The sequence below is a fragment of the Myxine glutinosa genome, chromosome 8 (genome assembly GCF_964187855.1).
Source record: "Myxine glutinosa chromosome 8, kmMyxGlut1.1, whole genome shotgun sequence".
In the NCBI taxonomy this organism is placed as follows: domain Eukaryota; kingdom Metazoa; phylum Chordata; class Myxini; order Myxiniformes; family Myxinidae; genus Myxine; species Myxine glutinosa.
Genome location: NC_136268.1, coordinates 81,707,615 through 81,722,018, shown reverse-complemented (window position 1 = coordinate 81,722,018; position 14,404 = coordinate 81,707,615). Strand labels below are relative to the sequence as shown.

General features: G+C 44.7%; 1 protein-coding gene across 1 annotated transcript in view; it reads left to right on the top strand.

Moving 5' to 3' along the window:
• Nucleotides 1–3,940: 3,940 nt before the first annotated feature.
• LOC137432634 (rho-associated protein kinase 2) overlaps nt 3,941–14,404 on the top strand; it is a 213,536-nt gene continuing 203,072 nt past the window's right edge. Inside the window, exon 1 of the mRNA XM_068124718.2 lies at nt 3,941–4,281. Coding sequence (XP_067980819.1) covers nt 4,198–4,281 — 84 coding nt within the window. The 5' untranslated portion in view covers nt 3,941–4,197. The remainder of the gene's footprint in view (nt 4,282–14,404) is intronic.

The window sequence follows — 14,404 nt, the reverse complement described above, 5'->3', positions numbered from 1 at the left end:
TTTCAAAAATCCTCAATTTTCATCCTATTGACTTGAAAAATCAAAATAATCAAAATAAATCAAAATCAAAATCAAATAAAAAATCAAAATAAATAAAAATTTAAAATCAAAGACTTGAAATTTAAAGAGGCTTTACATATCAGGTCACTGAAATTAACCACCAATTATTTTGAGGTCAACATACGCCAAAAGGTCAACATAGGCCAAAGGTCAAGAACTTAGTTGGAATTGCTAAAATCTTAAATTTTTATCTGATTGATTAGAAATGTGAAGGGGATTTGCATATCAGGTGACTGAATCCTACTACCAATTATTTTTTGATGTCCACTTTGGCAAAAAGGCCAACATAGGCCAAAGGTCAACAACTTAGATAAAGTTACTAAAATCCTCAATTTTTATCTGATTGATTAGAAATTTGAAGGGGATTTGCATATCAGGTGACTGAATTCTACTACCAATTCTTTTTTGATGTCCACTTTGGCAAAAAGGTCAACATGGGCCAAAGGTCATCAACTTGGATAAAGTTTCTAAAATCCTCAATTTTTATCCGATTGACTTGAAATTTGAACAGGATTTGTATATCAGGTGACTGAATTCTACTACCAATTCTTTTTTGATGTCCACTTTGGCAAAAAAGGTCAACATGGGCCAAAGGTCATCAACTTGGATAAAGTTTCTAAAATCGTCAATTTTTATCCGATTGACTTGAAATTTGAACAGGATTTGTACATCCCATCACTTAATTAAACCACAAATTATTTTGAGGTCCGAAGGTGAAAAGGTCAACATAGATCGTACTCTGCACGACGTCTTTCTTGTTTATTTGACAATCGCCTACAGGTCACAATTCAAAACCGATCGTCATGAAAATTTACCACGTTGTAGAGGTAGTCACAACTGAGAAGCCTATTGAATTTGAGGTCAAAGGTCATCTTATGTTCCAATTTCTAAAACCGTCATTTTTCATCCAAATGTCTTAAAAGTTGAACAGGATTTGCATATTGGGTCACTGAATTGGAAAACCAACTATTTTTGCGGTCAGAAGATAACGACAACTCAGGGTCAAACTTCTAAAATCATCAATTCTCGTCTGAAAAAATCATTAATTTTCATCCTAGGAACTTGTAAATTAAACAGCAATTGCAGAGCGCATCACTGAATTGGGAAAGCAATGATTTTTGAGGTCAAATGGTCATGGGTCAACTCAAGGTCAAACCTCGAAAATCATCAATTTCAAAAGTAATCAATTTTCATCCAATTGATCCGAGCTTTGATCAAGGTTGTCAATTTAAATCTTAAACAAAATGGACAATTTGATGTATCCATGGCAACTTTTGGGGGGGGGGGGAGGTTGGGTTGATTTTGCAACTATGGGGTTCTGCACGACATCTTTTGTTTGTCTGTGTGTGAGCAGGATATCTCTTAAAGTTATGGACAGAATTGTATGAAACTTTGTGACAAGGTTGGGTGTGTTTGTGACAAGGCAAGGACGAATCGATTTGACTTTGGTGAAGATCCAAATCCGGATCCGGTTACGAGAATCTTAAATTTTTAAAAGTAATTCTTCAACATTGAGATAGGGCCCAAAACGATATATCGCATAATATTTTAAAAAGTTGTGCACTAATTATGACAAAACTACATGGATGAGTTCGTTAGATGACAAGAACAAGCCAATTCTATTTTGGTTCATGTCTGGATCCAGATCCGGCCTACCAGTGGGATACGAAACGCAAATTGTTCAGCCTGGAGGATGTATGTGCTCTCCCAAGTGTCGTTATAGTTTACATACAGTGCCTTCAGAAAGTATTCACACCCCTTGACTTTTTCACATTTCGTTGTGTTACAGCCTGAATTTAAAATGGATTTCATTGTCATTTTTGTCACTGATCTACACATAACATCCCATAATGTCAAAGTGGGTTTTATTTTTACAAAATAATTAAAAATGAAAAGCTGAAATATGAACATTTCCAGAGCATTACTTGGTTCCTCCTAAGAACACAAGGGTAGTCCAGCATGCACACGAGATTTTTGAATGTCCCTTCTTTTGTATTCTTTGGCATTTTCTACAAGCTATGGAATGTCCCTTTTTAAAAATAGTTTGCCACATGACACATATCATATAAAGGGGCCTTTTCTATGCTCCTGACATTTTTCCTAAGAATCTTGGATTGAGGATAAAGAAGCAAGGTGGATGTTTAGGTTTTGGAAATTTTCAAAATAAATTTATTGGTACCTGAAAGTAGAACAAGTAGAACAAGCTAGAACGACACTCGGTCGAGCACATACCTCCGCCAGGCTGAACAGTTTACGTTTTGTATCCCACTGATAGACCGGATCTGGATCCAGATCTTCACCAAAATCGAATCACTTCTTCTTTGTCACATACCCAACCTGTCCACGAAATTCCTACCGGATCTGTCCATAACGTTTTGAGACATCCTGTTCACACACAGGAACAAACATACAGACAAAATGACAGGGATGAAAGCAACCTCCGCCAACTTTCGGGGTGGAGGTAATAAACAGGAGGCTGCTGCAATGCTGCATCTGGCCCGGATGAGTTAGTGGTGTATAAGCAGGAGTGCACTGGTTTATCTGTTTGACGTTTTGTTCCCCGGTGTTTCTGAACGAAAGTCTTTTGCGCAATTCTCTGGCCTTTAGTTTTCCTTAAACAAAATAAAATCCCTCGCCTCCCCCTTGCTTGTTTAAAAGTTGATCGATGACATTTCTGACCAAACGCACAACCTCAAACTACATCTCGAGTTTGCCCCCCTCGGTGTGATCACGTGATCTTCTTAAAACGTTCCTCCCTCTCCCCTTTTAGTTGTTTGGAAGCCTTCCTTTTTACACCGATCCAAGACTCATGGAGGAACTTGCCCTTGTGTCGTCACAGACGTCACACACTGGACAAGGACGTGACGAGACCTCAATGTACTTTTGCACGAATTAAAAAGGAAATTGCTGAACAATAGACAAATGGAACAGTAGGTCGTGTATACAGTACAGGTGTTTGGGGGGAGTGTTGGGTGTTTGCCTCCCCCTCAATGCCCTCATATTAGAGTTGATATGGGAACCTTCTTATTCTTTCTTTGACGGCCACAATTATCCCCACGTGCTTTGTGGGGTTGTCCGGGGGACGTTTTTGACCCGAGTCTTTCACGAACCGGCTGGCCAGGACTGGCGTTCGACGAAGTAGTCAGAGCTAATGCTGGCACAGACGGTCCGGTTTAACGTCCATCCGAGGGACTCACCTGCGAAACACCAGGATGACAGTTTATACCTGGGCCGGGATTAGAATCTTAGGTGAGAGAGCTCGGAGGAGTGTCATCTTCGCCTGATGTGACGCAATCACAATATATACAGCTGTAAATAAATTACCAAAACCACGGTATGATTATGACGTTCGTGAAAGTAAAAACCCGTTTCCGAGATTGAAGTTTTAAAAATTCTGCTTTTTCTATTGAAGGTGAAAAGTTATACTTCAATTAAATATGAGCCTTATGCGTACGTAATATGTGGACATCTAAAAAAAAAAAAAAAAAAAAACTTTTTCCAATGGGAATCACTTTTCTGCTTGGAGAATCCTTGATGCCTGCAAGGGGGGTTATATATTTCTTTGCCATTCGAACCTCTATAAATTAAATGTGGGATATAAACCAGAATGATAGTTTCTCGTAGTTTCATCGAAACCAACGAACACGACGAAATCCGAAATGGGAAACTTTTCGCAACAAAGTTTTGTCGCCGTCCCGCGTTGCTCGTTCGCAGCTCTCGAGTCTCGAGTAGAGTCCACTCTGATAGGAAGCTCGGAAAGGAGACGGGAAGAGTGGGTCGGACGAGAGGAAGAGGAAGAGCGGGAGGGTGTGACTGTGAAATTTTGGTCGTTGAGACGTCTAGCCTCGGCGAAGTCTCCACCGCTCCAACCACGCCCTCTATATTGAACGATGTCGGCACCATGAGGCCTACGATCGACCACTCCGAGCGTACGCGACCCTAGAGAGCCAGAGCTGGCTCTGGGACCCCGACGGAACCTGAGCCTCGGCGAAGCTAACGGACGTCTCGATCACTGAAGGGAAGAGTCGACGGCGCTGTTCGTGTGCGTCGCCGCCGGCTCCTCTCGCTCTGTGAATGCGTGAGAGCACCAAGTTAAAGTTCTCTGGTTCGATTCCGAACGGGCGCCCCGTGTGAGCCATGGAACCCATCACGATCCGCCTGCAGAAGTTGGAGGTGTCTCTGCGCAATGCCCGTTGTGAAATCAACTCCCAGGGACTGCTCGTAAGTGCGGAGCGTCGGATCGTCGCGGGCGCGGAGTTGAAATGCCCTATTCAGTCTTCTTCGCTTGAAACATTCAAATACTTTTCTGTTCCAATCTGCACCGCTTCCTGTAATCTTGCCTTCGTACAGGGTGTGTTGCTGTGAGTGTGAGTGCGTCTGTTGCTGTGGGTGTTCTGCTGTGAGTGTTCTGCTGTGAGTGTTCTGCTGTGGGTGTTCTGCTGTGGGTGTTCTGCTGTGAGTGTTCTGCTGTGAGTGTTCTGCTGTGAGTGTTCTGCTGTGGGTGTTCTGCTGTGAGTGTTCTGCTGTGGGTGTTCTGCTGTGAGTGTTCTGCTGTGAGTGTTCTGCTGTGAGTGGTCTGCTGTGAGTGTTCTGCTGTGAGTGTTCTGCTGTGAGTGTTCTGCTGTGAGTGTTCTGCTGTGAGTGTTCTGCTGTGAGTGTTCTGCTGTGAGTGTTCTGCTGTGAGTGTTCTGCTGTGAGTGTTCTGCTGTGAGTGTTCTGCTGTGAGTGTTCTGCTGTGGGTGTTCTGCTGTGGGTGTTCTGCTGTGAGTGTTCTGCTGTGGGTGTTCTGCTGTGGGTGTTCTGCTGTGGGTGTTCTGCTGTGGGTGTTCTGCTGTGAGTGTTCTGCTGTGAGTGTTCTGCTGTGAGTGTTCTGCTGTGGGTGTTCTGCTGTGGGTGTTCTGCTGTGGGTGTTCTGCTGTGGGTGTTCTGCTGTGAGTGTTCTGCTGTGAGTGTTCTGCTGTGAGTGTTCTGCTTTGAGTGTTCTGCTGTTGGTGTTCTGCTGTTGGTGTTCTGCTGTTGGTGTTCTGTTGTAGGTGTTCTGCTGTGAGTGTTCTGCTGTGAGTGTTCTGCTGAGTGTTCTGCTGTGAGTGTTCTGCTGTGAGTGTTCTGCTGTGAGTGTTCTGCTGTGAGTGTTCTGCTGTGAGTGTTTTGCTTTGTGTGTGTGTACCTGCTTTTTGTGTGTGTACCTGCTTTTTGTGTGTGTACCTGCTTTTTGTGTGTGTACCTGCTTTTTGTGTGTGTACCTGCTTTTTGTGTGTGTACCTGCTTTTTGTGTGTGTACCTGCTTTTTGTGTGTGTGTACCTGCTTTGTGTGTGTGTACCTGCTTTGTGTGTGTGTACCTGCTTTGTGTGTGTGTACCTGCTTTGTGTGTGTGTACCTGCTTTGTGTGTGTGTGTGTGTACCTGCTTTGTGTGTGTGTGTACCTGCTTTGTGTGTGTGTGTGTACCTGCTTTGTGTGTGTGTGTGTACCTGCTTTGTGTGTGTGTGTACCTGCTTTGTGTGTGTGTGTACGTACCTGCTTTGTGTGTGTGTGTGTGTACCTGCTTTGTGTGTGTGTGTACCTGCTTTGTGTGTGTGTGTACCTGCTTTGTGTGTGTGTGTACCTGCTTTGTGTGTGTGTACCTGCTTTGTGTGTGTGTACCTGCTTTGTGTGTGTACCTGCTTTGTGTGTGTCTATCTGCTGTGTGTGTGTCTACCTGCTGTGTGTGTGTCTACCTGCTGTGTGTGTGTGTCTACCTGCTGTGTGTGTGTGTCTACCTGCTGTGTGTGTGTGTCTACCTGCTGTGTGTGTGTGTCTACCTGCTGTGTGTGTGTGTCCACCTGCTGTGTGTGTGTGTGTGTACCTGGTGTGTGTGTGTGTACCTGGTGTGTGTGTGTACCTGGTGTGTGTGTGTACCTGGTGTGTGTGTGTGTGTGTCCACCTGCTGTGTGTGTGTGTGTGTGTGTGTACCTGGTGTGTGTGTGTGTACCTGGTGTGTGTGTGTGTGTACCTGGTGTGTGTGTGTGTGTGTGTGTGTGTGTGCCTGGTGTGTGTGTGTGTGCCTGGTGTGTGTGTGTGTGCCTGGTGTGTGTGTGTGTGCCTGGTGTGTGTGTGTGTGTACCTGGTGTGTGTGTACCTGGTGTGTGTGTACCTGGTGTGTGTGTACCTGGTGTTTGTGTGGACATGCTGTGTGTGTGTGTACATGCTGTGTGTGTGTGTACATGCTGTGTGTGTGTGTGTGTGTGTGTGTGTGTGTGTGTGTGTGTGTGTGTGTGTGTGTGTGTGTGCATGGTGTGTGTGTGTGTGTGTGTGTGTGTGTGTGTGTGTGTGTGTGTGTACATGCTGTGTGTGTGTGTGTACATGCTGTGTGTGTGTGTGTACATGCTGTGTGTGTGTGTGTGTACATGCTGTGTGTGTGTGTGTGTGTATGCTGTGTGTGTGTGTACATGCTGTGTGTGTGTGTGTGTGTACATGCTGTGTGTGTGTGTGTGTACGTGTGTGTGTGTGTGTGTGTGTGTGTGTGTGTGTGTGTGTGTGTGTGTGTGTGTGTGTGTGTGTGTGTGTGTGTGTGTGTGTGTGTGTGTGTGTGTGTGTGTGTGTGTATACCTGCCGTATGTGTCTGCGTGCTGTGTGTGTTCTGCTGTGAGTGTGCTGTGTCTCTATCTGCTGTGTGAGTGTGCTGCGTCTCTATCTGCTGTGTGTGTGTGTATTTGCTGTGTGTCGGGCCCCTGCTGCGTTTGCGTGCGTCGGGCCCACGTTGCGTTTGCGTGCGTCGGGCCCACGTTGCGTTTGCGTGCGTCGGGCCCACGTTGCGTTTGCGTGCGTCGGGCCCACGTTGCGTTTGCGTGCGTCGGGCCCACGTTGCGTTTGCGTGCGTCGGGCCCACGTTGCGTTTGCGTGCGTCGGGCCCACGTTGCGTTTGCGTGCGTCGGGCCCACGTTGCGTTTGCGTGTGTCGGGCCCACGTTGCGTTTGCGTGTGTCGGGCCCACGTTGCGTTTGCGTGTGTCGGGCCCACGTTGCGTTTGCGTGTGTCGGGCCCACGTTGCGTTTGCGTGTGTCGGGCCCACGTTGCGTTTGCGTGTGTCGGGCCCACGTTGCGTTTGCGTGTGTCGGGCCCACGTTGCGTTTGCGTGTGTCGGGCCCACGTTGCGTTTGCGTGTGTCGGGCCCACGTTGCGTTTGCGTGTGTCGGGCCCACGTTGCGTTTGCGTGTGTCGGGCCCACGTTGCGTTTGCGTGTGTCGGGCCCACGTTGCGTTTGCGTGTGTCGGGCCCACGTTGCGTTTGCGTGTGTCGGGCCCACGTTGCGTTTGCGTGTGTCGGGCCCACGTTGCGTTTGCGTGTGTCGGGCCCACGTTGCGCTTGCGTGTGTCGGGCCCCCCGCTGCGCTTGCGTGTGTCGGGCCCCCGCTGCGCTTGCGTGTGTCGGGCCCCCGCTGTGCTTGCGTGTGTCGGGCCCCCGCTGCCGTGTGTGTGTGTGTGTGTGTGTGTGTGTGTGTGTGTGTGTGTGTGTGTGTGTGTGTGTGTGTGTGTGTGTGTGTGTGTGTGTGTGTGTGTGTGTGTGTGTGTGTGTGTGTGTGTGTGTGTGTGTGTGTGTGTGTGTGTGTGTGTGTGTGTGTGCGCGCGCGTGCGTGCGTGCGCGCGCGTGTGCGTGATCACGCATTTTTTTTCTCTCCTCTTCCTCGCATTTCTTCACTCTCTGCACCCCATTTTTGTTCTCCACTGCGTCCACTTTTTTTTCCGCCTCATCACCTTTTGTTTTCCTCACCACATTCCTCCACTCCTCCCCCCCCCCCCCCCACTCGTGGAGTCCCCGTATTTTTGTAGTCGCGTCCCAGTTTTTTGTCTTCGCACCCCAGTTTTTTTGTTCGGCGCGTCCGTTTTTTTTTTCTCGTCGCGTCCCAGTTTTTTTTCTCGTCGCGTCCCAGTTTTTTTCTAGTCGCGTCCCAGTTTTTTCCTCGCGGCGTCCCAATTTTTTTTGTCATCGTGTCCCCATTTTTTTGTCATTGCGTCCCCGTTTTTTCTCGCGCTTCCCCGTTTTTTTCCCTTATTTCATCCACTTTTTCCCCTGCCCTTTCTGCGTCTTTTCCCCCCTCGCCACGTCCCCTTTTTTTCTCTCAGCACATCCCCTTTTTGTTTCTATTTCTCTTTCACAGTGCCCCCTTTTTTCTCTCACCGTGTTCCCTTTTTTTTTTCTTTCTTTTTTTTCTCTTGCCTCATCCCCATTTTTTTCTCTCTCCGCGTACATTTTCACTCGCAGATCACTCGCATTTCACTCGCAGAGTTCTCGCAGCTCCACCAAATTTCCTCTGCCCATTCTCGCAGATCCCTTGCCCCAACGCTTCACATTAAAACCACCTGCCTATGCATCTCCCCACCCTCACCGTCTCTGCTTTATATTCCGTAAGCCTCCTCACCCCCTGTCCTATGCTGCGGTGACTTCTTGCAATCCCTTTAGCCTCCCCCCCCCCCCCCACCTTGTTGCTGTGCATTCCTACAGACCTCTCACCCTTTCCACACCCCCATATCTCATATTTCCTTTGTGTATTATGATGATGATGATGATGATGATGATGATGATGAGGAGGATGATCATTGACATTGTGGTGATGATTATGATGGTTTGCTTTTATTTAATGTCTTCCAGGTATGCTACGTTCTTGACCAACTTTTTTTTAATGGGAAGACAAAGACATAAATATGCTGCATTTTAAAATCGCCTGTAATTGTGCTGGTCAAGTTTAACAATGTTTTGCAAATTATATCATTTTGAAATGCAATATTGCGAGTTCTGAACTAGATTACGTGGTGTAATGGTTAAACTGTTAGAGCCTCCACTACGATTCTGGGAGGTCTGTTTTTCGAACCCTGGACGAGTCGTACCAAATAATTTACAAATGGTATGTGCTACTTCTTTGCTTGGCGCTCAGCATTTAAAAATGATTGAGCATAGACAAACAACCATAGGTTGGCAACCATAGTGCAGGCTTGATTGGCCTAATCCCTCCTACACTTAAGTTCCTTGTAAGGGAACTCGTACTATATTATATTTTCTTTTCTTCGGCAGGAAGTTGCACCACTCACTGAAAGCTTTGGCGACATGTCTAAAATGAGTTATCCCTTTAATGGCCACTGCTGTATTTCTGTTTGTGAAAGTTTGTCTTGTTGAAGGTGTCACTTTTTATCTGGTCATGAGTTTATTTATTTGGCTTAAACAAAATAGGAACACTGTTAATAGCCTTGTTACGACACCACACGTTCAACGTGCAGACCCTTGGATTGAATCTTGCTCAGCGAAATGTTGAAGGGCCAATGTATGTTTTGATAACGGGAAGTTGCATGAGCCAAGCAATTAAAAACATTTTTTGTTATCCAAGTGTCAAGAGTTGGCTAAAACCTTTGCTTTCATTTCTGCTTGTGAGATGCCATGCCTCTTATGGTGTAATTAATAAGGTTTATACATCAAGTTCTATTTTAGTGTCAGAGATGTTTTTTCTTTGTTGTTTTCGCTCTTATCTTTAACTTCTTGAGTTTGGAATGTTGTTGCATAGCTGATTCTGACTTTTGGGTGCCTCGTACTGATGTGAGAGCAATTTCTTGCACATCTGTGACTGGTACTTGGTTGTGTTTATCTTCATATATATGCCCATGCGTTATCATTGTCGGCTTTTCATGATGATACTCGTTTTAAAATTATAGATGTATCGAGTGAAAAAAGAAAAAGAAAGAAAATTACTGACTTCTAGAATACAAATATTTTGTCCTTTTAAAAAATTGTACTATCTATTGCAGCTACATGTTGAAAAATCCATGACTTTCTTGATTCGGTTACTTTTCTATCCTCAAACCAAGTGTCTGCCTGGCAAGGGGCTTATACGTATTTAGGGTCCTGTCCATCTGCAGCCTCTCATGGGAAAATGAGTGGATGCATTTCTTTCATATTCAGCACGTGTGTGCAATAACATCTGGGCATGAGGTCCAATGACTTCACGTCCAATGATTTTGTGATCGAAGCTAATTAAGAATTTTGGAAATTTAAAAATAGATGAATGGAGAGAATAGTACAGGATTGTATGTATATGCTTTCACGAACCATTATTTATACATACATTACCATCTCCACCATGGATACACAACTTTGCATCATTTATTTATTTTTATATCTCTTACCATTCTACAGCCTATTTACCACCTTAAATTATTTAGTTTGATATACATTTTACCATCTCCACTACCAACACGCAAGTTTGGAATATTTATTTATTTATATACACTTACCATCATTGCTACCTACATGTCACCTTTATTTATTTGTATGTAAAATACGCACATCCCATTTTAAGATGTGCTTTGGTGGCTGATCTATGAAAATCTTTTCTTTCTTTTTTGTCTACAAAATATGTATATGGGAACGTGATTTTCATTTTTAGCTCACCTGGAATGAAGTACAGGGGAGTTTATGCGATGGCGCTTCGTCCGTCCATCAGTCTGTCCGTCCGTCAGTCCGTCCATCCGTCCATCCGTCCGTCCGTAAACATTTGAAACTTCTTCTTCAAAACCGCTGATGGGATTGCAACCAAATTTGGCACAAATGATATTTGTTGTGTTGTCACTAAAGTTTGTTCACGGCATTAAAAAAAAATTGAGGTTTACTGGGCGTCAAAGTGCATCCAGGTTTTGACCCGCAAAATAGGAATTTGCTTTTCCTCTGAAACTACAGTACACACAATATTTCTATGAAACTGGACCACAACCTTCATCACCTGTGATGCACCGAAGTTCGTTCACATCACTAAGATAATCGAAGTTTAAAGGGGTCTATGGGGGGGGGGGGGGGTCAAAGTGGGACCAGGTTTGACCCCCCATCCCCCTCCCCCAAATAGATATTTGCTTTCTTCTCTGAAACTACACATACAATTTCAATGAAACCTGACCAAAACCTTCATCACCCATGATGTACCAAAGTTTGTTCACGGCATTAAAACAAAATTGGGCCCTGAGGAGGTGCTTGGGGGTGGGGTGGGGGGGGGGGGGGGGTTGTCCCCCAAAATAGGTATTTGCTTTTTTCTCAGGATATACACACGCACACGCAGTTGTGATGAAACTTGTCCACAACCTTAATCACCTGTGTTGTATCAAAGTTTGTGCACAGCTTAAAAAAAAAAATCGGGCCGTGAGGGGTCTACTGGGGGGTTGCCCCCCAAAATAGGTATTTGCTCTTTTCTCTGAAACTACATACACAATTTCAATGAAACTTCACCACAACTTTCATCACCCGTGATGTCCCAATGTTTGTTCAAGGCATTAGAAAAATTCGGGTCTGAGGAGGTACACAGGATGGGAGGTGGGGGGGAGGGGTGGGTAGGGGTTGCCCCCCAAAATATGTATTTTTTTGTTTGTTTAAAATGTTATGATTATGCTAGTATGATTCTACATGCTGCCCTGTCTTCTATAAACCATTCAAATTGGTTGAAAATACCTTTGGTCAGTGTAGTATACTGTTTAGTCTACCAGGTGAGCGCCAGAGGTATTGCCCCTATGTTTGTCGAGGGTTTTGGGTCATTCTGCCTTTTTACAAGTATCCTTTTAGGTACCCATACACATTTTCCCTAAGGGCATGAAGGGTTAATTGGCATCACAGTGGACTGGGTTACTTATCAGCCAAACGGGAAGGATGCTCCTTTGCTGAAGGACATTGATAATCCAGCTGGGTTTTTGCAGACCATATAATGGTGACATGAAAATTCTGATAAATGTATGGTTCCTAGAACCGTGCTATCCAAATCCTCAATACACTTTGCAGTACCATTGCATTTGGTTCATTAAAAAAAAAAAAAAGGCTCATTGGGGCTGAGAGGATGTCCTAGAAGTATGAATCGGTCTACAACTTTTTGAGATATCCTGTGCACTGACAGACAGGGTTTAAAACAAACCTTTGTCTACTTTCAGTGGCAGAGGTAACTATGCCATTCCATAGCTAGTCCATAGCATCGTGAACTATGCCATTACATTGCCATTAACACTATACCACCTCTGTACCATTATGCTCCCTGTTTAAATGTGGCTCATAATGTTTTGGTAATTTCTCCGAAATAAAGCCTGGTGTTGGCTTAACGGTTACGGTGGCTGGTTTGAGATCTTAGGGTCCTGAGTTCAAGCCCCTGTTTTTCCGTTGAATTAACACCACATTGGATGACTCAGCCTGTCGTCATTCCGAGGTTGGCAAAATGATTACCAGCTTATTGGGAAGAATGAGCCATTCAAGTATCCTGCGTCGGAGTGGCGACCCATCCAGGATTGTGCCCAATAGCCTAGAAACTGCTTCGGCAGCCCAATGCATCTGAAGATGCAAAAGGAGTCGGTCGTCTTCTGCTTCTCCAAAATAACATCAGAGTGGGTCCCGGTTTCTGGCCATATATACGTACGTTCGTTAACATTTGACTAAAACTTCTTCTCTAAAACTACCCTACTGATATGGACTAAATTTGGTATGATACATCAGGACAGCAAGGTCTCATGGGGTTGTGCCCCCCCCCCTCCCCATCCGGATGTGCCCCCTAGGTATACGGAGGGCTGAAGAGAGATTTGCCCCAAATATTGCTATTTCATTCAAAAATATTTTCAGAAACCGCCAGACATATCCAGACCAAACTTGCCACGAGGCATCGGGATCATGCCTTGACTCTTAGTTGTGCTCCTCATCGCCATATCTCCCCTGGAAAGGGGGACACCGACCCCTCCCCAAATTCCTCATTTTCACTAAAACACCTTCTCCACAACTACATGAGCAATACAGACAAAGTTTTGTACAATGCATCAGGACAGCCAGTTATCATGGGGCTGTGCTCCCCATCTGGATCTGCCAATTTAAAGGGGGTCAGAGAAGTTTGCCTCAAATTCAGGTAATCGATTTTAAAATATTTTCAAACTGTGGGGAAATAACCGTCAGTCCCTCACAGGACTATTTATTCTTAACTTCTCCCATTTAAATGGCCTCACATGTAACTGGACTGTGCAATATCTTGGGCTGTCAATTACATATATGCATCATATAATAATATGCACAGCACAGTATGCACTTTCATCAGACAAACATTATCACTGCACATAAGCAGGCTAGAAGGCCATGAAAAATACAACTTGATGCACACAATGAGCAGTTGCCGCTGTTGATGATGATAACTCGCCAAGTCCAGAATGATTTTGGGCCATGGTTTGCTGATGTTGCTATGGGAGTGAACCATCAAATAAAAGCCATCAAATAAAAAAGATGTCACTCCAACAGATGCAAAGGAATTTCTTTGCTGTTTTCACAGTCCATCCTATTCTCAGATGAAAAATGATTCCAACAGTTATCTTACATTGGACATGCTAAGTGGAAGATATGGGGGTAGTACTTTGACCACATTATTTATAGGAAGTGGTTAAACAAGGATGTAGCTTGAGTGGCTGGACTAATATTTGGGATACCACAAAGACCAACTCCGTATCGATCATGGAACTTCATGAGGAATGAGGATTCTCGTCTCAAGAACATTTTTAATGATTGTGTCATCAAGACCCTTATTTTGAAAAGTGAACTGCAAGAGGTCTGTGTCACCTGTCGTACCCACAAAGCATAAATGGCCTGGAAATTACATAAGGATGTTTGTGCTCTTCTATGGATGCCGAAGGACCTGGAATTGAACCCGGCAGAGGCCAAAAGGGGACACCTTATTCAGTAAGTGGGATTAATACACGCATGTCCCACTCATACGATCTCCCTGGAGGAAAGACACACTATGTGATCAACCCTGATCCAGGATGAAATTCGACCATTTATCGATCCCATTCCAATTTATGTGAATACACTTGATGCCGATTATGAAAGAACAAAGGAAGACTTGTCTTTTTCACTTTTATGTGTCACATTGCTTTTGTTTATCATGATTGTATTTTTCTGATATCCCAGTTGATGTTTTTATTAATTGTTTTGTTTTTCTCTGGCATGGCATTTTCTGCCAAATTATTCCTGCATCATACATTTAGTGGCTTTTAGGATATTTCCATGAATGACGATAAAATCTGATGGAAAGTGGGTGGTTCCCATACTTTGTCGGTCTGTAAAATGGAATGCTACCGCCTTTAAAAATAACTTTTGGCTCAAGTCAAGACAGGAGGGGGCTATAAAATATTGGAAAGAAAAAATTCCAGTTGGACTTTAAGGCATCTCGTTCACCAGCTGGATTTGGTGCACTTCCTTTGCCTTCTCTGGCGCCTCTCTTTACCGGAGATTATGCCCATGTACAGCGTGAGGTGGCATGCGGTGTTCGTTCAAAAATGGCCCGAGCCATGGGCTCTAGCTTTTTCGTGGCTGAGTAAACAG